Raw genomic sequence first — 21,248 nt, forward strand, 5'->3', positions numbered from 1 at the left:
AATTAGCACTTTTTTGCCTCAATATAATAAATGTATGAGCCATTCCATATTGAATAATAAAGCACACAGCAAATAAAGTAAATAATACAATATTTCAACATTTATGCCTTAGCACTGACAAAGTGGACACTCACTTTTCAGAAGTAATACATATCTTAACCACAAATCTTATCGAAGTCAGCAGTTTTTGGAGCACTAAATCTAATATCTTTATTCCTCCATTTGACTATGAAAGTAAGTCAGATTTAAAATCTCCTCTTCACTGGTTAGCACTAATCAGTAGAAAATGTTGATAAATTTGGATTTTGTTGCATTTATATGAATGCAACACCTGTGAAAAGGCACAGTACCAAGGGAATCAAGTCAACTTCCAGCACCTTCCATGGAGTGCAACTACTTAGGACATCCTCTTCTCTTAAAAAATAATAAAAAATAAAAAAATAAGACAACATATAATACAGTTTGCACTTAAAAAATACCAGAAAAACAAAAAGACCTAATGTGATGCACTTATATATGAATTTATTATAAAACAGTACTGTAAACAATGCATTAGGCATAAGTGTTTTGTAACTAGCGATTACATACATACAGGATCTGTGAATGTGACACGTATGAAGATCAGAATTGCTGACTAGTAAAATGTGTTATATGACTTTATTGATAACTGTGACAAAAACCAGTTCTTTCAAAGTCACTTCAACTGCACATAGCAGTCAATGGACCTCTCTCTGTCAGTCCTAGGAGGATTTACTGTCTCCTTGTTTTAATAATAAGTTATCGAAGCAGTGTCTGTTTAAACCGGCAGTATCAAGTTAGCCATCAGTTCCCTAACAGCAGGGAATATGGAGCACTCGGCAGAGTTAGCATGATATTCTGTGAAACGTTTCAGCATGTTCATGACGGCCATGGCCTGGGGGCTGGACCCCTGGGGCTGGTTCCTGGACTGGTCCACCATACTGGTGATGTTAGTGTTGATGTCATACAAGATAGGAATCACGATACTCTGCTGGTCACTACCCCCGGGGGTGGGCGGGGCAGACATACGCGTCAACTGGATCTGGAAAAATGGACAATTTTTACTAATGTTTTTTTTCGGTCTTATCTTAATATGAGGTCTTTATTCATATATAAACTGCTTAGGAAAGAAACAATAACTTTTGTCAGAGATTAAAACTGAAAACACCTCTCACATCAACAAACTGGTTGTGACACACATAGGCACACACGTTTCCTTGAAAACCATTTTGAAAGTGAGAAAGGTGATATACACATAAATATTAGAAACACCAACAATGATGTTACACTTAACATCACATAACTACATCCCATAAAAAACCTGCCATTTCTGAGCTTCCAACTCACCATGAACAACATCTTGTTTCCCTTGATGAGGACAGCAGGTGCCCCAGCCACAATTGGGGATGAACTGGCCGCACTGGTCAAACACCAGTGGACACCCCACTTGAAACTACGGTCTGGCATCTGGAAGATTAACAGATAATCCATTCATGGTATAAGAATGTTTAAAGAAGTTTGCTATCCAGTAGATGAGGACTACAAATGGTGGACTCTGGGACAGGTGTTGGTTAATTAGAAAATCTGATGCAAGCATTTTCTGTCCTGCAAAGTTTTTGACAATAAAAAGTGCCTGCCATACTGTAAAAATAAATAAATAAATAAATAAATAAATAAATAAATAAATAAATAAATAAATAAATTGCTAGTATAACCTACCAGTTCCAGTCTCATGAGTTGTACACAGTCTTTGAGTATTCTTGGTGGAGCAGCCAGCAGTTTAGTGAAGGCGGTGACAGCATACAGTTTGTATGGAGGACATGTGACACGTACTTCAAAGAACCTCTCCAGCACCTGCAGCTCATCATGACTCCACTGGTCTGGAAACATTAGAGGAAAAGTGAGTATCAAGTAGGTGTATAGCATTTATATACACACACACACACAAACACACACATTGGTGACTTCTGTGTATGAGTACCTACCTATAGAAGGTGTGCTCTTCATCTGGAGCACCTGCTATGTGTTGGGGTTCACACACACACACACACACACACACACACACACACACACACACACACACTTAATTGACTTCTGTGTACGAGTACCTACCTATAGAAGGCGTGATCTTCATCTGGAGCACCTGCTGTGTGTTTGGGTTTAGTGCCACCCTGAACTGCATGCTGTCACTCTTAAACATAACCACTCCAGGCTCAGTGGGGGGAATGTGCTGCAGCTGATAGCAAGAGAATAACACACTTCACTGAACTAATGTACTGACTGTGTGGGGATTGTCCAAGTATCTGACACACGTATAAAGGAAGTCCTCTCTCATCAATTAGGACTTAAAATTTGAATTTATCATCATTTTTTATGGTTATGTAGAATAGTGGTAAACAAAATATATCAGTCACCTTTGATTCTAAACTGTACGATAAACAACAGAAACCAGTTACTGCTATAACATATGACAGCAAATTATGAAATGATACAATATACGAAAATAATGAAACAAAATAATATCAATTATCTTTAGTAGCAGACTTCAGTCCTGAGAACTCACAGCGTCATCAGTCTGAACAATTCTCTGCAGACTTCTCTTCAGAAACACACAGCCCAGGAATCTCTGCAGTGGACAGCAGGGGAGGAAGCCCAGCCCAGGACCTTGACCAGGAGTGGACGTTGGGGTCAGCAGTTTGTTCAAGGCCTCATGGGTCAACAGGGTGGGTATGGAGGCGGCCCAGGACCTCTGGGGTAACATCCTTGACGGTGGACTCATCACTGTAATACAGGAGTTGGAGATGTCTTATAATTATCAACAGCTATTACAACAAATAGTCACAAAGAAAAGAGTTATAGAAAAAGTCAGTCAAATGATTTTTTAATCAAAATAATTTAAAACAGTTGAACAAGTTTATTTCAGGAAACATTTTCAAGCAATCTTAATCTCCATTCAGTGTGGACAGTGCTAGACAGGACATTCCTCGTTTCCCCCACAGGTTTGAGAGCACAATGCAGTAGTAATTAATAATATAATACATAGAAAATAGAAGAGAACGTGTTCACAGTGCTATGTGCCCCCCCCCCCTTCAACTCCCCAAATCTGTGGTAGTATTAATGACATACCCAGGTCCTTGTGTACAGTGCACCTACCTGCCCCCCTCACCCCCCCCCTCCCTCTCACCCCACCCCCAGTCTACCATAGTGTTAATCACATACCCAGGTCCCTGTTAGGAGGCGAGTGCAAAGCCTGGTGGCCAGCCCCAGGGGAATGAGCCGTCCCATGCCTGGACGCTGGCGAGGGAGAGCCTGGCCAGTTCCGTGGACCAGGGGACGGAGTGACCAAGCCACCGCCATGGTAGGGGGAGCCACCTTCCAGCATGCCTGTGGTTAGACCAGAGAGGAATAAACCATCAACATGGTTAGAGAGGAGATGACAGCAATGGAGACACAGCCTACATGTCCCGCCCACCCACTACTACTAGGGGCTCATTCACATTGAAACTATCCGTCTATGGAGGTTGCTCCAACTACGTGGGGACTCTGGCTGAATGCAATCAGTTAAGCAGATGAACAAGCCTCTTTCTGGTGTTGAGAAGAATAAAGAAAAGCTGGTGATTATACAAGTGCGTTTGAAACACGAGGAGGCCTGTTGAACTGATTACGTTCAGGGAGAGAACCAGCGGAATTGAATCGATCTACGTAGATCAATCATTTCAACGGGAATGAACCCTACTACTACTACTACTACTACTACTACTACTACTACTACACATTAGCACAGACAGTTGGCCACTATACCTACAGGGGGGGGTGGGGCTTTATCTCCAATAAACCATACCAGAGCAGATTAAAGACTACTGCACAATATGGACTGAGAGAGAGAGAGCAGAGAGAGAGAGATGGTTGTGTCTACATTGAAGAGCCTGGTGAAGCATGCAAGGTAAAAACTATATGAATGTAAACATGCAATCACATTACACCATGCACAGTTAAGATCCACTGCATTATATAAGTTGTTAATGAATACAATACGGATGCTGAAAGTTATTCCATCCGTTGTGCTGTTGTCGTGATTTAACAAACTGTAATCTTGGGTCGGCGAAAACATTGGCCATGCAGTTAGGATGCATTTTCACCTGTTAGGCACATCTATGGGGAAGGAATGCTCAGTATTTTATACTGCATTATCTTTTCTCATACTTTCCAATAGTTTACACGTTTCAGGTGATTACAGAAATAGCTTTGGGCCAGGATAAATCAGGTTATGGTGTCACAAAGCAAAGACTGCAGCCTCACAACATGGCACGGGGGAGGGGCTGGGGGCTGGGGGGGGGTGGGGATGTCACACTGATCTGGGGAACACAGCCACAGCATGAGACAACATCGCAGTAAACACCATATGAACTGGTTAGATGTCAGAAAGCCAGGTCTAACTTGTAAGCAGACAACATTAGCAGCTAGCTGGTTATTTATGATGGTCACTGGTTATCATTAAGAGCATTCTATTTAAGTTCACTATCCTCTTTGTTTTGTACTGAATACAAGGTATTAAATAGTAGGTTAAAAATAGCTAAAAATTTACCAAAAGAAAAAAAACTTTATACAAAACTATTTTAATACATCATTCAGACATGGGACTCTTTTACACAGGTTTATGGCTATGAAATCATGATATAGATGTCTTGAGGCAATTTTACACTTTTTAATATTCAATTATCTATTCCTGTGATTTCCTGCCCAATTTTCACATTGTTGTGGACAACAGTTACTGGAAAGACAACAATCTTAGGCAAACATATTAAAATCACCTTTAAATGATTTTTTGCATTTGACAACATCCATCTTTGAGACAAATCAGGCAAAACTAATCACAAAGTGTCTTGTTATTATTGCCCTGTACTATGGATGTGGCAGGTTGGTTAGGGGTAGAATTTTAAGAAGATGTTTACCTTGAGGGCTGATGAAAGCTGTGGCGGGAGACGGCATATGGATCCCCAGGGAAGATGGAGAAGGGGCTGGAACAAATGAACCTGAAAACAGAAATGCAACTTTTGTAGAGGGCAAATTAACATGAAAAATTGTCAACTCTTTTTTTATGGAACACCTGTACAGATAAACGCTGCTACATGTTCATATTAGCCTGGTCATACTGAGTGATTAATAAAAGACATTATATTTTATTAGTAAGGTGACAATAAGTTTATGCTTACATATAAATGCCCCATTAAAAATACCATACTATCTTAGTACAGTAACACAAAGTTGTATTAGAAGTCATGATGTAAACCATACCTGGAGATGGCACATGCAGCTGAGGGTTGCCAGGAGAGGACACGCCGAGCACGTTGCCAGGCGACGGTGTCCCCATCTGTAGGGAGGGTGGCGATGCCAGAGGGAACGCTGCGGCTGGAGAGGCACTGTACCCAGACTGCCCCAGCCTTGCCCCACTAGGAGACGCGGGGGTGTGGGGGTTGGACGGGGGTGTCATGGGTCCTGGAAACCTCAACCCCCCTCCACTGCCGCCATCTTGTTTCTTGACGGGAGATCCTATCTGCTGGGGCTGGTTCATGAATGTCTCCATGGAGTCCATGCCAACAGGCGATGGTGGGTTGTCGTCCTCCGTGGTGGACCTTCTGCGGGACATACCTGATGGAACGCCCTCTTCAACAAAGTGGTTGAGGAATGTCTGTGAACACAATGTACAGCTTTGAGTTAAAATGCTGTCTTGATATGAATGAGGATGTTTAGGGGGCTTAGAACAAAATATTAAAATTAAAAGAAGTCTGGAAATTTTACTACAGCATAATCATATTTCATGGTGTGTTCCTCTTTCCAAGGCAAAATAAGTGCTTCCAACAGTTCTGCACATGTTGTAAAGCCATACCTTTAATCCAGGAGTTGGTGTGAAGCCCTCCACGACCTTACTGGTATCAAACCAGCTGTAGGCACCGTCTCTCACCGATACCATCTTGTTACTCCTCAGGTGGATATCTAGACAATAACTGAGGCCACAGTTAAGGTACATACTTCACACTGCCGTGATACTTACTGATTGTCATCAGAACTACTATATAGTGGGATCTTTATAAGAACAATTTTTAAATAGTAAAAGTAATCAGCCCTATTTAGAATTACAGATAATTTATACAAACTTTTCAGAAGAAGTTAAAGGTATAGCCCGCACATGCACACTAAAGAATAATGAAGAACAATCGTTCCTGTAGTGAATGCTAATACACACACACACTCTCTCTCTCTCTCTCTCTCTCTCTCTCTCTCTCTCTCTCTCTCTCTCATACACCACCAAGGATACGTATTCCTGTAGCCTATTCTGATGTGTGTTGAAGACTGAGGAATCACTGAGAACAGTGGATTGGGCTGAGGAACACTGGCAGCTTGAGCTTTCTGAAATATACAGATAAAGTCTTATAAATAGGCCATTTTCTGGATAAAAATTATGATAGTAGTGGAATAAACAGGCTCATATTTTAAACATTTGGTGAGGAAACCAATGATATTTAAAACAATTGCTGATGATTTGGTTACTGATATTCTATGCATTCAGTCAACCTCATTATTTAAACCTGCTTTTTAAGAATGAGAAGGTACTTAAATCATAAATGGGGCTTATATACTCATAAAAAATTAATAGGTGAAAAAAAAAAAAATGGTCGTACCTTCCTATGCATGTCTAACCCTTTCAATGGATGGTTCTACATGCAAACATAGCTACCTTGCAAAGAGAGCTGAAAATGTTTTTTTAACTATGCACCCCTTTTCTTATTTTTATTCTGCCACTCTTGAATTGTACTGGTTTCATCAAAAGTCAAATGTTTCCTTTGGGGATTCTGCTCTAAGGTTTTACATCCCTGCTTCACTTTGTTAAAATGAAGTTCAAGAGCTGTTGTTACTTACTGGAGCCTGTGCCATGAAGGGTGTGGTGTGGAGTTTGCAGATGGCTGCCATGGGCATCCATGTTTCATGCAGAGTCTGAAAAAAAAAACGAAGCAAAAATATCCTTATGTAGTTCTATCATGGCTGCAGTGCCATTCATAATTATCCAAGCACAAATATCTGGTCTTATTTTTCAAACCAATTATCTCAGGTCAAAACATATTTCTCCTATTATATTCCTTCTGGCATCACTTTCTGGGTATGCTTAATATCTGCTTGCACTAGGTCCCTGTATAATACATACCCAAGCCAATGTAGCAATAGACTTGTGTTTGTTAAACTTAGTCACAGTATAATACATACCCAAGCCAATGTAGCAATAGACTTGTGTTTGTTATAAACTCTGTCACAGTGCAATACATACCTGAGCCAATGTAGCAATAGACTTGTGTTTGTTGAACTCAGCCTGAAGCTGTGTAGCCACCAAGGTGTGCGGGTTAGCCGTGTTGCTGGGGCCACAGGTACCAAACGCCAACACAAACTGGGTCCTATCTCGGCTCCACTGGATGTTCACACTGCACAGTTTACTGGGGCCATACCCCAGCACCAGACGCTTGTAGGAGTAACTCTTTATCTCCACCATGTTGTGTAGATGGGTGCTGGGATCTGGGACAGGAAGTACAGACGCAGTTAGAGCAATGTTTTAACTTAATTCTTTTCAAAATTCGGTTTTCAAAAGCCCTCCTCTTTTTTGCTTATTTCCATTGTTGTTTTCTATTTTATTATTCTTTTTGCATTATGAACAATATCATGTAACTAAAAAGGCAGGAAAAGGAAGATGTTAAAACACATACCATGCTGTTTCAAACCACACACTTGAGGCAAACTTACTTTTATACTGAATGGAGAAGTCCAGCACGGCCTTGTAGAGATGTCCCAGTGTGGCCCAGTCATCCATGAAGTCTTGTACCAGTTTACTGGCATCTCCATCATGACTTAACTCATACATACACACCACACGGTGGATGATACCTGAAACACAACAGATATATCTTATAATGTACAGATATAGTTTATATATCATACACGTATAGTTGATGTATGGACTATCATGCAGATATAGTAATTCGAATATAGCTGATGTATCGGCTGTAACATACAGATAAAGTTTATATATCGTGTACACTTTGTATTTCATATAGTTAGAAAAAGTCATTGCCATTGCAATACTCTAGGTCATTTTGGTAAGACTTACTTTTTTCCTTGGGACTTGTACTCATGACAGGGCAGTTGGTAAACACAAGCTGAAGAAAAAACAAATTAGACATGATTGTACCATTACACTGTTTTAGAACTAAATGTGCAATTTACATGTTAAATTTCAAATTCTGTGGACACTAATCATGCTAAGCATCTTGCTAGATAAAATACATTATCTTAAGGTAATGAAAACTCTCCCGTTTCCCTGTGTTCCCTACCTCAGTGTGCCAGCTGCGAGTCTTGCCTTGGACCCTAAATGTACATGACAACAGGTCCTGCTTCAGCGCCTCTGTGTCTGCGCTGCATGGGATGCTGGAATGGTACACGGGGAAAGTTAAGGACATTGTTGAAGGGGGTGAAAAGTGTTAAAACTGAAGGAATTGTTCCTTTGTTTTTCTCAGAAAAATGTCAATGTATAGGTGAAATTTTGTATTTGATTGGGTAATACTGTTCTTATTTCTCTATATAATAGGAAAGATCTTTAGACTTACTCCACCACAGTGAGAGCATAGCAGGAGCCGTTGCCGTCCACCTGGACACCTTGGTGCCCTATGCCACGATTCTGGAGCTGAAACAGGAACATGGATAGTGTATTCACAGTAATGTGGACTGTAGATCATTATTTGACATTTAATGTCATCTCAAATTATGGGGTAACTGAATAAATGCCACAATTGTTGATTGCAGTGTCACGTTTGTCCATATAACTACCTCTTGTCCCAGATTTACAAAGGGAATCCTGTCCTCCGTGGCTGGTAACCTACCTCTTGTCCCAGATTTACAAAGGGTATCCTGTCCTCAGTGGCGGCCAAGATGTGGACCAGCTCTGACACAAAGTAAGCTGCTACCCTGGCCTGCTTCCTGGGGGGACCATCCACATCCCCCTGCAGGATCTGAAATGAAAGTGAAACTCAATACTCTGAATATGGTGAGGTAACAAATTGTGTTTTAATTCAAAGGATAGCATGCTGGTGACACTGTCATTTTGTTTATCTATAACACACTGGTACTAGGTACTGGAAGTATCTGGGGGCTATACTTTCATATCTATTTATAAATATATATCTAACATGAACTCTCACCTTTCTCTTCCTTTCCAGGGACTCTTCTTCATTTTCATCAACCTCAGCATCTAAGAAGCAAAACGTGGCATGATAATAATTTATAAGGATATTGTGGATTGTTCCATTCCAAATGAATGCTATGTATATCATTTCTAATCAAAATGAACACTTACCTCCGTAAAGGTACAAACTTATCTTACAGTTATGACTGCACTATTACCACAGAACAGTGATGAAGGGATCCTTTTTACTGGTTTCACCAATACAAAATACAGTGGCAGATAACTTGTCTCAGACTCTCACATACCGTGTATCTTAGCCAGGGGTCCATGTGTGATGGCATACGTGTCAAACTTGGTGATCACTTTAGGTCTCAGGTAGGCAGTGGGGATGTCATCCATAATCTCATTCTCTGCCTTCTCAAAGGTACATGGCTCTACCTGTAGCAGGTAGTAGTTGTACTCTATAGCTTTGATACCTTTAGCCTGGATGTCCACTACCTGTACACACAGGAAGATTGACAGGAGTTAAATATACAGGTGAGAGAGGTCACTGGGGACAGTACAATTGTACTGCATGAAATAGTACAATGTAAACACTTCAACACACAGTGCTGCAATTACTAAAATACCTTATTCATCATCAAGTGGCATGAAAATATAGTCCTAAACAGCCATCATCCAAATGAATATTTTTTGTTTGGTATTACTTGCTAATTGAAACTTTTTTTTCTGAAATAAACCTACAAATTTGCTTATTGCAAATATCTACAGTGAGTCACATACTTGTCAGAAGATCTTTCTATACATACCACATAGAAGTTTGCCTGCTTTAATAACTTAATATACAGCTTCCAGGGCCCCAGGTTTTCTATTGGGTGCCCTGCGTACTGTGTTAGAGGGATGAAGCTGTAGGCGGCAGCAGGCAGGTGCTGGATGGACTTCTCACACCTCTGTATTCCTAGCCAGATCCTTCAGCACACAGGAAATGATACAAAATGAAACTTTACAAAACAGTACATGTATTATGATACAAATTTCATGCAAATGCCAAAAAACCAATTTCTGGAGTGGCAAAGGTGGAAATTTTACTGTTTGTTTTTTATTTTTTATTGCATATTCTATTTTTGCCAAATTCTTCAACAATTTAATTAAACGTTGTAGTTTGGATAAAATCATACTATTATTTTGGCTAAAAGAGATCCAGTCCTGAAGTGGGCCAATACTGTTAGATAAAGATTACTAGCTGAGGTGTGTTTATTACTATTTATTATTTCTACTGACCTCAGTTCAGTCATCAGCCTGGCCAGCTCCCTGCCGCCAGAGTTCAGACTCTCCTCTATGTCGTCTGCTACCTTGCATTTGGCACCTGGAAACACAATTGTAACACATGAATGAATTCAAATGATAGAAATTGTGTCTTCTTCATCACAGCCAATTTCATAACAGGATGAAGTAAGATTTGGTCATATCAAAATCATAAGATACAATTAATAAGTCAAAATGAATCAAGAGATCTCTTCAACTGCATTAGTTATTTTTCTCTCACTTTCTTTTCACAACTTCAAGGTAGAATGAAGTAAGATTTGACCATATCCAAATCAACAGATACATAAATCAGTCAATTTATTTAAAGGGGCGAGGGGAGAGTGGTGGTTTTAAAGTTCTAAGGGCAGACTTACCATACTGAGGCATGCTGGTCAGGAAGAGTCCCCGCTGTATGTCCACTGATATCAACATTTTCTCGGAATCCATGCAAGGAAACAGCACAGGCACCAGGAGAGTGGGGGGAACACCTTTGATTTCACCTGGAAACAGGGTTATTGTTAATGAGAGGTAACCAATACAATGACCTATCTTTCTTAGGGCTTACATGTTACCTATGCTGACTATTTACTGCTAACTATTTCCTCAATATTTGTCTCACAGGACTTACTTTGTGCTGTAAAAATGTATTAGAACACGTATATACTCAGGGCAGTGTATGTATGTACTTACAAGGGCCTCCAGCAAATTTCTTGACATCCTTTTCTAGTTCCTAGTTAAAGAAATAAATATCAAATTTTAATACATGGGGAAATTTTGACAATCTGTGTAAAACTAAATGTTTATTTAACATCACAGAATGAGATTTTAATTGGCAAATGACAGAGTGTAAATCAAATAATTTAACAGCCAATATAATACTAATCAGCAGAACTTAACTTTCAGGAAATAATTGCATATGTAGCATTGGTTTTTGCAAGTTTTGATGTAGAGTTTTCATTTGGTTTAGCATACAAACTTTAAAGCTATATATTTACTTACTCTCAGTCTAGCCTGGCTTCTAACCTGAATAGTTTGGATAAGTAGTTTTTCTATGGAAAGATGATCACTCTGAAAGATGCAAGAATTGAAAATGTCATCTTTATAACTGACAATGAAAACATATTGTCACTTTCACAAGTTTTGGTTGCCCGAGAAAATAAAATCCTGACAGTGTAAATTTCAACAGTAAACGTGATTAATCATTCCTAAAAATTTCAAAGTTTTCAGACTAGAATTGTCACATTATTTAGTTCTCCATTTAGTATCATTTAGAAAAGCTGTGTAAAAGTCCTCATTCATTTCTGTCCTAGGAGCTAACCACATCAGTGAACAGTGGGGCACAGTTCCGTACCTTAATGGCCTGGGCCACGCGGTAACTCTCCTTGCCTTGGATCTCAGGTGTGTGAGTCACCTGGAGAGGTTTACCTGGGTCTGCCTCATCCACATGGATACTCAGCTTATACACTGCACAGCACAAAAATAATAACAATAATAAATAAATAAATAATAAACGAATAAATAAATAAATAAATAAATATATATTTCATACACACATTTGCTAATTCTAAAAATGTATAGTTTTTATACAATTGCATCTTCTTAAATTGTATAATAGTTTTACATAGTTGCATCTTCTTAAAATGGATAGTTTTTACACAGTTGCATCTTCTTAACTTCTTTAAATTTTTTTTGCAATTACATCTCAAAATGGATAGTTTTTGCACAGTTGTATTTTCTTAAAATGCATCATTTTTGAGCTCAGTTTTATAAAATACTTCATAGTCATGCTTATTTTGAATTGTTGCTAATAAAAAAAGATTTATATATATAATTCTCTCTTGCGCATTGAGACATAACAGACATATTTACAAAAATACAAATAAACACATTTTACCAGGTGGTTGGTCTGCAGGCTTTGTGTCTCTCTTAACCTGAAGTCTGAAAATACACAATAACATAGTATTAGTGCAGTAAGAATATCTGAACTTGACAATATATTTTGATGTAGACATAGGCTTAAATACATAATCTTTATACTTATCATACTAAGTATTTCTTAACAAAACACTACAGCCACAGCTGTAGCATATATTCCTTAAACTTCTATATCAAACCCGTGGACATGACATATTTAGTCCACAAACAGACAAAGCCAGTAATGTAGAGGGCCATCCTGACCTCCAGTAGGAGACGACCAGACTTCTCCCTGCAGTGTACTCCTCCACACGGATGTGATCTCCCAGTCTCTGACTCCTCAGCCTCTCAGCCTGGGAACACCAAAATACACTGGGTGACATGGGGGAAATATGGGTGAACTATATAGGGTTACTTTTGGCATATACCAATATAATGAACATTTGTTAAATGAATAAAAAAGGAAACTCGTTAAACTCCTCACAAGACCTCTGTGAACATGCCCGGCAAGTAAAAGTAAAAGGCACGTACTTCTGAATAAAACTTATAATCGGGTTAGTAACCAAATTGCTCTAGGCTGGCACAGCAATTTTTTCACAATATCAATATAAACACCAGAACTGAAATCTTAGCCTACCTGTGAGTGCAGCACCTCCAGCTGTAATGACTGGCTGAAAGAATCTGAGTTCAGCTAAGGAAAAGTCACAATGACCTCATCTTTGATTTAAACAAATGACAAAGTGGTTTAGAAACTGTAAACTTTCTTCATCATACTAAAATCAACATTTCTATAATTGTAGCCATGATATATAATCCAAGCTTTCGGCTCCTAGGCCTTCTTCAGGGACTTTGAAACAAATATGATAAAAAAACTACTTTTTTACCATATTTTTTCAAAATCCCTGAAGAAGGCCTAGGGACCGAGAGCTTGGATTATATATTACATCTTTATAGTAGATCTTGATAGATGCATCAGTATAATAACTTATTTACTTCTTAAAGATCTAAACAGTGATTTGATATGTATAATCACAGACTACATCTTCATGTTAGTGCTGTAGTTATTCAAGGATACGCAGACAGTTGTAGAGGTCATGTAATGGCCTGTCATTGTCCAGTAGTCTGGACTGGACCAACTGGTGGATGTAGTTTACTTGGAGAGTGTGCACCAACGCCTTCCCATCTACAGGATTAGAATACAAGTTAACACTTATGTTAAGTGCTGATATGTCTTTCCAAAATAAAAATATTGTATGTATAATCTCAAACCCCCTGCACCTCCCCTCCAAGAAAGACAAAAGATGATCTAGTGTCATCTTGATATACTATTCAATTGTACAGAATAATTTCTTTCCAAAGCCATCCCATCTTTAACATTGCATACTTCAAAGGTATAAATTTCCTCAAGTTATGTAAAACCTCCTGTACAAAACCACTGCTGTGGTGAGTTAACCAGGACATAAATATGGCAAATAAAAGTTCATACAGCCCCAGAGAGACCACAGCGCCCCCTACCTCCTGTCTCATGGTCCTCCACCAGTATATCAATATCCAGCAGTCGCCAGGGTATGGACGGTCCATCTCCCATCAGGGTCAGGGTGACCTGGGGGGACAGGATACAGAACTTCCTCAGCCCAAACTAACACACATATCTCAGCATAAAACAAAGTGCAGTGCCCAGTAGGCATATCCAAATGACTGTTGTAAGTAAAACTGTTAATCAGTTATAATTCAGTTTTACACTATCTTGTCCTGTATGCCAGGTTAGACCACTCTATGACTGTTTTTTTTTTCTAAGCCCCCACTGAACCACCCCTGCTTACTCTATAATAAACTATGGTGGCCAGAACACATCAAACTCTGACTGTCGTTTCAGTTCTCTTACCTCAAACTCATGTTCCACCAGAAACTTCACTCTGCCATTAGCTGGTGTTGGAGGGAAAACAAACACTAATTAGATTTTATCTATAAATTATTATGGCATCCATTAGAGTACTGCAAAAATATTTTTTAAATGTGACTTTATTTTCATCACTACCTAAGAGTCAGTGTTTGAGATATTCTCTCACAACAAAAGAAAGTGCATATAATGCAAATTGCCAAAATTCAAATCAAAACATCTGCTGAGTTTGCCTAGTATGAGCAACAAAACACTTCTACTGTGAGGCTTTCTGGTGTTACCAATTTTGAGTTTCTTCATCTGTGGTGGGAGGTCACTGGTGACCAGCCTGTACTCTATGATCTGGTTCAATCTCTGTAATGTCTCTCTTTTCTCTATGGGGGAGATAGGGTCAGCTGGCACAATACGCTCCTGGTGGGATGACAAGATGGTCAATGATGAAATACAATGTGAAATGTATTTTTGTGTGTATTTACATAAATTGTGATATAGACAGCCTATAAATACATCATCTAGACCTGTTATATTATTATTAATTAATTATGACAGTAACTAATCTAATTATAATGACTTATTTTCTCACCTTAACACAGGTCGGCAGTCTGGGATATGTACCTGTGGTGAGCACATCTATGGCACAGGGGATGGAGAAAGCTGGCAACCTGCAGAAAGACATAATATTATATGGCACAGGGGATGGAGAAAGCTGGCAACCTGCAGAAAGACATAATATTATATGGCACAGGGGATGGAGAAAGCTGGTAACCTGCAGAGAAGACATAATATTATATGGCACAGGGGATGGAGAAAGCTGGTAACCTGCAGAGAAGACATAATATTATATGGCACAGGGGATGGAGAAATCTGGTAACCTGCAGAGAAGACATAATGTTATATGGCACAGGGGATGGAGAAATCTGGTAACCTGCAGAGAAGACATGATATATTCTATTTGTTTTTATTTAGATACATGTGACAGCTCATTAAATGCTAAACAATAGGAAGCCCACAAATTGCAATTTCAAAGGGATGGTTCTTCGTCTGAATGAAAACAGGCCCTTTTATCTCCTTAAATGAAATTTCATACAACCTACATTAAATGTTGCTTCAGAGGTGACCTTTTTTGTCCAAAATGGCTGTTTATTTTCTAAGGCCCCCTTGAACCACCCCTTACTGGGGTAGCGCTAGCAATTTTTTTCTCTAAGCCAAATCACCACTTTTTTGTCAATTTGTTATCAAAATGGTTATAATTTGACTAAAACAAGTCAAATCAAGCCCTTTTTCTTTAGCCAATTTAAGCAAGTTTTAGCATTTGGCTAAATTGGCGAGAGTTAGCACTACACCAGCCTTATGTGCCAGAGTATCATTTCTCTGGTGAAGTCATTCATTCCCATACCTGGCAGACATCCTGGTCTCGTGGGCCACCTTAGCCAGCATATCGGCTGTGTCCACAAACAACATGGCTTGCTTGTCCAGGAAGGAGGAGATCGCCTAAACACAATGAAAACAAAATATATATATAGCCACGTGAATCCCTGAAGAGGGTAGAAATATGTTTCCTATGTCTGTTAAAAATTTTAATATCCAGATATATATATAACATATATAAAAACCTAAGAAGAAATCATTTATTTTATGGAGTATGAAATATGGCTAGACTGTCATGATATGAATGACGATATTTTAATGGTACATCAGCCAGCCATGGACTTACAGCACATTTATCCACTTTGCTGGCACTGTTGGCCCACTTCACCAGGGCTAAGAGGCGCACAAATAACTGCCTGGTTCTACTCGCAAATTGAACTATTTCAATTTTCCTGAAAATAAACATTTTCATATTATATAATATCTCATGTGAATACTAAAATAACAGTTTCAGGATTGTCATAACTGATATATTTGTCTGAGAAGAGGCCATATAAATCTCTAGCTCAGACAGGCACATCTCGTAATATTCTGTCAAAAACCAATTTTAACATGTCTTTCATCATTCCAAAGAGGTATATTTGTATTGAAAAATGTGTATTTCCCTACAGCTCCAAGGTGTTGTGCACTTACCTTTCCATATCAGTTTTTCTTGGAAGCCTATAAAATAAAGAAATGAAATATATAATAAAGCAACCACTTGTAATTGAATTCATTAAGTTATCATGATAAATACAATTTTGTGACCATGGTTAATCAAAAAAAAACAAAAAACAAAAAAAAAAAAAAAAAAACGGTTTCTTACAGAAACACTTCACGGCATACATGCATATGTACATTTAAAAATGCCTTATTTAAACTTGCACCTCTGTACTTAAATCAATGTTTTACAGGCAAAAACAAATTAAGAAGAAAAAACTATTTCAATATTACTTACAGTTCCGAGAGCACAGAGAGTTCATGATATGTTCTCTGTAGAATAAAGTCAATGAGGGTAGCCAGGGGGATGGTTCCAGGTCCAGGCTGGGCCAGAGCACCTGCACCCCCAGGCCCTGGGGGCTGGCCTTCTATGGGAGGCATCAGTTACCTGGTGATCTGGTCTAATGAAAAGTAGAAATTAGTTGACCATGAGGAGGTGTCATTATCAATGACAAAGTGTGGTCAGATGATTGAAAGAAAATTGGGTACTAGTTTTAAGTGTTAATTCATTGCATTTTGGCATATTATCCATACTTTTTCATCTTAATGTACCAGTAGTTCAATAATAGGTATTGTGCAACAATACATAAAACACCAATTTTAGCTAAGTGAAATTACATATATGACAGAAGCACTTTTGGCATGAAAGCCCTTGCTTTTCCTTACAATAATTCAATATTTGTGTTCCTATATATGCTTTATTATACAGTAAAGGCTAAAGCAAAGCAAGCTCTGCCCAAGAAATTTATTTTGTTTTCAAAGACAACGAAAACATTCTGGGCACGACGGTCTAATCAACAAGCATTTCAGTCAAACTTAGTTTTTCAACAAAAGCGGTAAAAGCACGCATAAACTCTTCATAAACAATAAACTAACATACTAACAAGTAAAGACGTAAATTGTAAAACAAACGGGAGGAAGCCTAAGAGTAAGGATACTTCATAAGTCGTATATAAATAAATGTCTGACATCAGTTCGATACTTTGAATCTGAGAGAACAGGTTTTAAACTCACCTTGTAATAAATAATACCCCAATACATGCAGTGAGTGCAGAAAAATATACATAAAACAATGCAACTTGTTCTCTCACATCGTCAACCGGTCGCCGCCATATTTATTTCAAGATAGGCCTTTCAAGCATAGTGTGAAAATATTCGTTGTAAGGCAGTTGATCGATTTTAATTTGGGCATTGACTAACAATTATTGAGATAAATACCAGGTTAAAATATGGGTGAATGTGGACTCATAATTTACTTGAAAGAAGAGGTTTGTTAAGCATTGGATGTGTTACATCTTGTCTGTTTCCTGTGCGTGCTGCCACCCTTTAAGTAAAATTTCACACCCGCGACCTATGACCTATTTAATTGAACTGAGCATGCGCATTACGTTCGCATCAACCTTTCATGGCCGTTGCGCAGAATTTACTACAAGTGTTTCCTGACTTGAAGAGGAAATAGCCGGTTCTTCGGTTACGCCGAGCGGATGTATGTGATATGATAGGATCAAAAAGCACTTAGGATACAATATTTTCTTGTAAAAATGGATAAGCGAGCAAAAGAAGAGGAGCGACTGCGTCTCCACGAACAGATTAAAGAATGGAATGCAAATAGGCTTGATCTGTTCGAATTGAGTTTGCCTAACGAGGTACGTTTATTTCGCCCTTCAAAAGCAATTCACGGCTGTATAAATTAATTTTAAATATTATGTGTGTTTTGCAGATGGGTGTAAAAATCCCCTCCCCAGCAGATGCTGTATAATGAGGGGCGCGATGTGGCACAGTCCAGCCCATATTTCAAAATGGCCGCCCCCTCAAATGTGATTCAAAACAATTGGAATGTATGGCCCCCAGCATTAAGTCATCTTCAACTGTCAGTAATTATCCTCGTATCTCGTGATTCATAGATTTATTAGCAAATTACTATGACCAAGCTAAATGATGTTTAATATGATGAATTCAATAGCAATAATTGGATTAAGTGAAATTACACTTTTATAGTATCAACAGGTGTACATTTCAATTTGTCCCAATTTCCTTAACAAGGTTAGATTAAACTGATTTGATTACAATAGTGTAGTATGATTTTCTCTTTTACAATGGAGTGTTTGATTGTGTCGAACTGTGCTTTCTTTGGACAGTTTTAATTTATATGCAGAGAAATGAACAAACTGCTTGAAGATCAGTTGAAAAGCGCCGTTGAAAAGAGTGCCTTATTATTAGAGTCTTTACAGATATCTTGTAGTCAAAATACCTTAGTTGACAAAGCTTTTCTCCCTTTTTTTACTCTCACACCAAGGTTTTTTTCCCTGCAAAATGAGTACATTACTAATCTGTGTTGAAGGTATTAACTTCAACAGAGTGTAGTATTTAAATGTCATCCAGGTTGAGTCAAAGGGTGTAGCAATATTTGCAGAAGCTACCATGGAGTTACTTGTATGTGGTACATGCTTCAGAGGTGACATTTGAATTGTTTATAGTCACAGCAAAGTCAACTCTCTGGATAGATAACCTGATCTTTAGAATATGTCAACATTAATAATGAGAACGTCTGGAAAGCAGAATGGGTTTTAAATGTTTGAAGGAGAGTTTTTTTTTAATATTAAAAAATTGGAAATATGATGAAATTAAAACTGCTTAGAAAGAATATCTTTAGGACTGTTTTACTGGTAGATGTGGACAGTGGTGAGGAATGAAACAGATGCTGTTGAATTCCATTGTGAACGTAATAACAGTAATTAGTTCCTGCACTCCACCATGAGGTATGTAGACCTGTAGTCTTTCTCCGTAAACTCATAGTCTACGGCACTATCTGTGACTAAACAGAAACAGTTGAAGTTTGTATTTGGTGCAGGCTGTTAATGACCAGCAAACCTTTGCTGCTCTTTTTCTCCTAGCTGTTATCCGACTGGGAAAACACATGGTAGAAATTGGAAGTTGTTGTTGGCATCTTGCCATTGTACAGGAATTTTGTGTTCAGTTTGTATTTCAAACCTGATCAACCAGGCCTGGACAGATGGACTATGTCTAGCAGATCTGTCTGATCTTTTAACAATGTAGGCTAATGGGCAGCAGTATGACTAACACCCCTGTCACTGCTTCATGCATACAAGGTGTGGATATGACCTTTAATCAAAATACCAGGAAGTTCTCCCTTTCCTTGTAATCTACAGTTATATCCATCTCTGAACTGGTGGTATTCTCCTGCCTGCTTAATGTGATAGATTAATGCTGTCTAATTCAGTATGGACCACAGGAAAAAAATCTATAGAAATACCAATTAAAAGTAGCTATCAGTGGCTGTGGTATGTACTATAAGGGCAATCCCTCATTGTTTGTGGTTGAAATTGCACCACTATAGTCTAGAATACTGCTCATTGACAGTGTCAGCTGTTTTTGGAAAGATTATATATGGTATGCGTGAGTCAGAAATACTGGAGATGCTCAGAACAAGTTCGAAATGCCACATTTTAATACAGAGAAAAGCCATTTTATTCCTTCTTTTCGTAAATTTTTGTACTTCTACATTACAATGAAAGCATGTAAAATGAAAGCATGTTTTGCTTTTATTTTTATACATCATTAAAGACGTCAAAAATGATAATGGGGGAGCTGTCTCACAAGTCATGTAGCCAGTAAACAGCCAGCAATTTCAAAATTTTTATAAAGTAGACCTTTTTCCAGTGATACTTGAATGTTTTCGTAGACTCTCTATCAATTTTTGATACAGAGCAACTTTATCCTGGTTAGTTTGAACCTGAGCCTATAGGACTGAATAGTATGTGGATAAGATCCACATCACTTAGTTAAAAATTATGTAAAGAAACAGGTACAAAGTCATTGTCAGGTCCCATGTCCATTTGCCCAGAGAAGGTTTGGAGTTGAACATCCTTATTACAATACCCCTGGACCAGAGGATGTATGCTACCCTTGTGTTAAATGTTGAGGAATTTGTAGCCTGAGGGGGAACAGGTCTTGTGAGTTTCAACTTGCTTTGTTAAATGCTTGATAGCAAGAACAAGGTGATCTGATATGTTGTTTATTAAGTAGTGATTCCTTTCCTAAATAATAATTTTTTCGTGGAAGTTAGTTGGAATCTCGTATTGCTTGTAGCATGAAATGTTACCAGTGGGTGTAAGGGGAGAGATTGGGGAATTCCTCAGGCCCATAGCTGTGAAATATGGCCTATTAGCTAGTGGTTTGGTTGCCTGTAAATTGGATTAACAAATTTGATACTTTTCATCAATTCAGAATGAAGTATGGTTTTACGTAGAAGCTGGCTTCATTGAATTGGTTAGGGAATGAATTGGCTATTTGTTTAAGGGAAAATTGCTTTCAAGAATTATATGGATCATGAAACTGATCCTACTAGTTAAAATTTGCATGATAAAAAGCTTTGGGCAACAATCATTATGTTTTAATGCTTGTTTTTTATGAGATAATTTCTTATTGTAATATTTATCAACATGTTATAAGGCACCCACATTTTTCCTTTGAGAAATTGAGATCAATATATAGACTTCAAGATAGTGTTAAAATTGTCTTTATATGAGGTTATCAGCTTAAATAGATCTATGGATTCTAGGTTTTGGTGTTAGCTCTGGTGTTAACTTTGGCAAGTGAGGAAACTTGAGCACAATACACTTGTTAGTCCTCAAGTGATTTTTTCCTACACTAAACATTCCACATGGAAACAAGTCTGTTAACTGGAAGCCACTACTTCTGAATGTTTGTCATATGAAACTCAACAACCATTAACTTGTT

At 38.3% G+C, this 21,248-nt stretch overlaps 2 protein-coding genes across 10 annotated transcripts in view; one reads left to right on the forward strand and one right to left on the reverse strand.

Annotated features, from left to right (window-relative positions):
- Window positions 1-502: 502 nt before the first annotated feature.
- Window positions 503-17,657, reverse strand: LOC106173855 (mediator of RNA polymerase II transcription subunit 14). 3 transcript variants are annotated; one of them, XM_087000688.1, is made up of 38 exons: window positions 17,502-17,657; window positions 16,726-16,888; window positions 16,422-16,448; window positions 16,075-16,180; window positions 15,757-15,851; window positions 14,944-15,022; window positions 14,642-14,771; window positions 14,346-14,386; window positions 13,976-14,063; window positions 13,536-13,643; window positions 13,098-13,141; window positions 12,725-12,813; window positions 12,441-12,484; window positions 11,898-12,010; window positions 11,546-11,614; window positions 11,237-11,276; window positions 10,921-11,046; window positions 10,523-10,607; window positions 10,051-10,210; window positions 9,547-9,739; window positions 9,258-9,307; window positions 8,940-9,068; window positions 8,667-8,743; window positions 8,394-8,487; window positions 8,171-8,219; window positions 7,807-7,947; window positions 7,340-7,581; window positions 6,937-7,011; window positions 6,335-6,426; window positions 5,906-6,023; window positions 5,314-5,707; window positions 4,971-5,051; window positions 3,238-3,402; window positions 2,582-2,799; window positions 2,131-2,254; window positions 1,738-1,898; window positions 1,366-1,485; window positions 503-1,060 (listed from the first exon to the last, which is right to left on the reverse strand). In XM_087000688.1, the coding sequence occupies exons 2-38, from the start codon at window positions 16,866-16,868 to the stop codon at window positions 797-799; spliced, it is 4,374 nt and encodes a 1,457-aa protein (XP_086856814.1). In that variant the 5' UTR covers window positions 16,869-16,888; window positions 17,502-17,657; the 3' UTR covers window positions 503-796. The 3 variants fall into 3 exon arrangements, with proteins under 3 accessions (XP_086856814.1, XP_086856815.1, XP_086856816.1); XM_087000689.1 differs by having other exon boundaries at window positions 16,726-16,883; window positions 17,502-17,618; XM_087000690.1 differs by lacking the exon at window positions 3,238-3,402.
- Window positions 17,658-17,854: 197 nt separating this feature from the next.
- The window catches only part of LOC106173864 (uncharacterized), a 48,050-nt gene continuing 44,656 nt past the window's right edge, over window positions 17,855-21,248 (forward strand). For 4 of the 7 annotated variants that reach the window (XM_087000672.1, XM_087000676.1, XM_087000673.1 and 1 more), the window contains exon 1: window positions 17,855-18,133. In XM_087000672.1, coding sequence (XP_086856798.1) covers window positions 18,029-18,133 — 105 coding nt within the window. In that variant the 5' untranslated portion in view covers window positions 17,855-18,028. The remainder of the gene's footprint in view (window positions 18,134-21,248) is intronic. The other 3 variants (XM_087000679.1, XM_087000677.1, XM_013555153.2) reach the window with 1 other exon arrangement.

Source organism: Lingula anatina, chromosome 1, assembly GCF_051362555.1.
Source record: "Lingula anatina isolate TDL-2025a chromosome 1, LinAna3.0, whole genome shotgun sequence".
Classification (NCBI taxonomy): Eukaryota; Metazoa; Brachiopoda; class Lingulata; order Lingulida; family Lingulidae; genus Lingula; species Lingula anatina.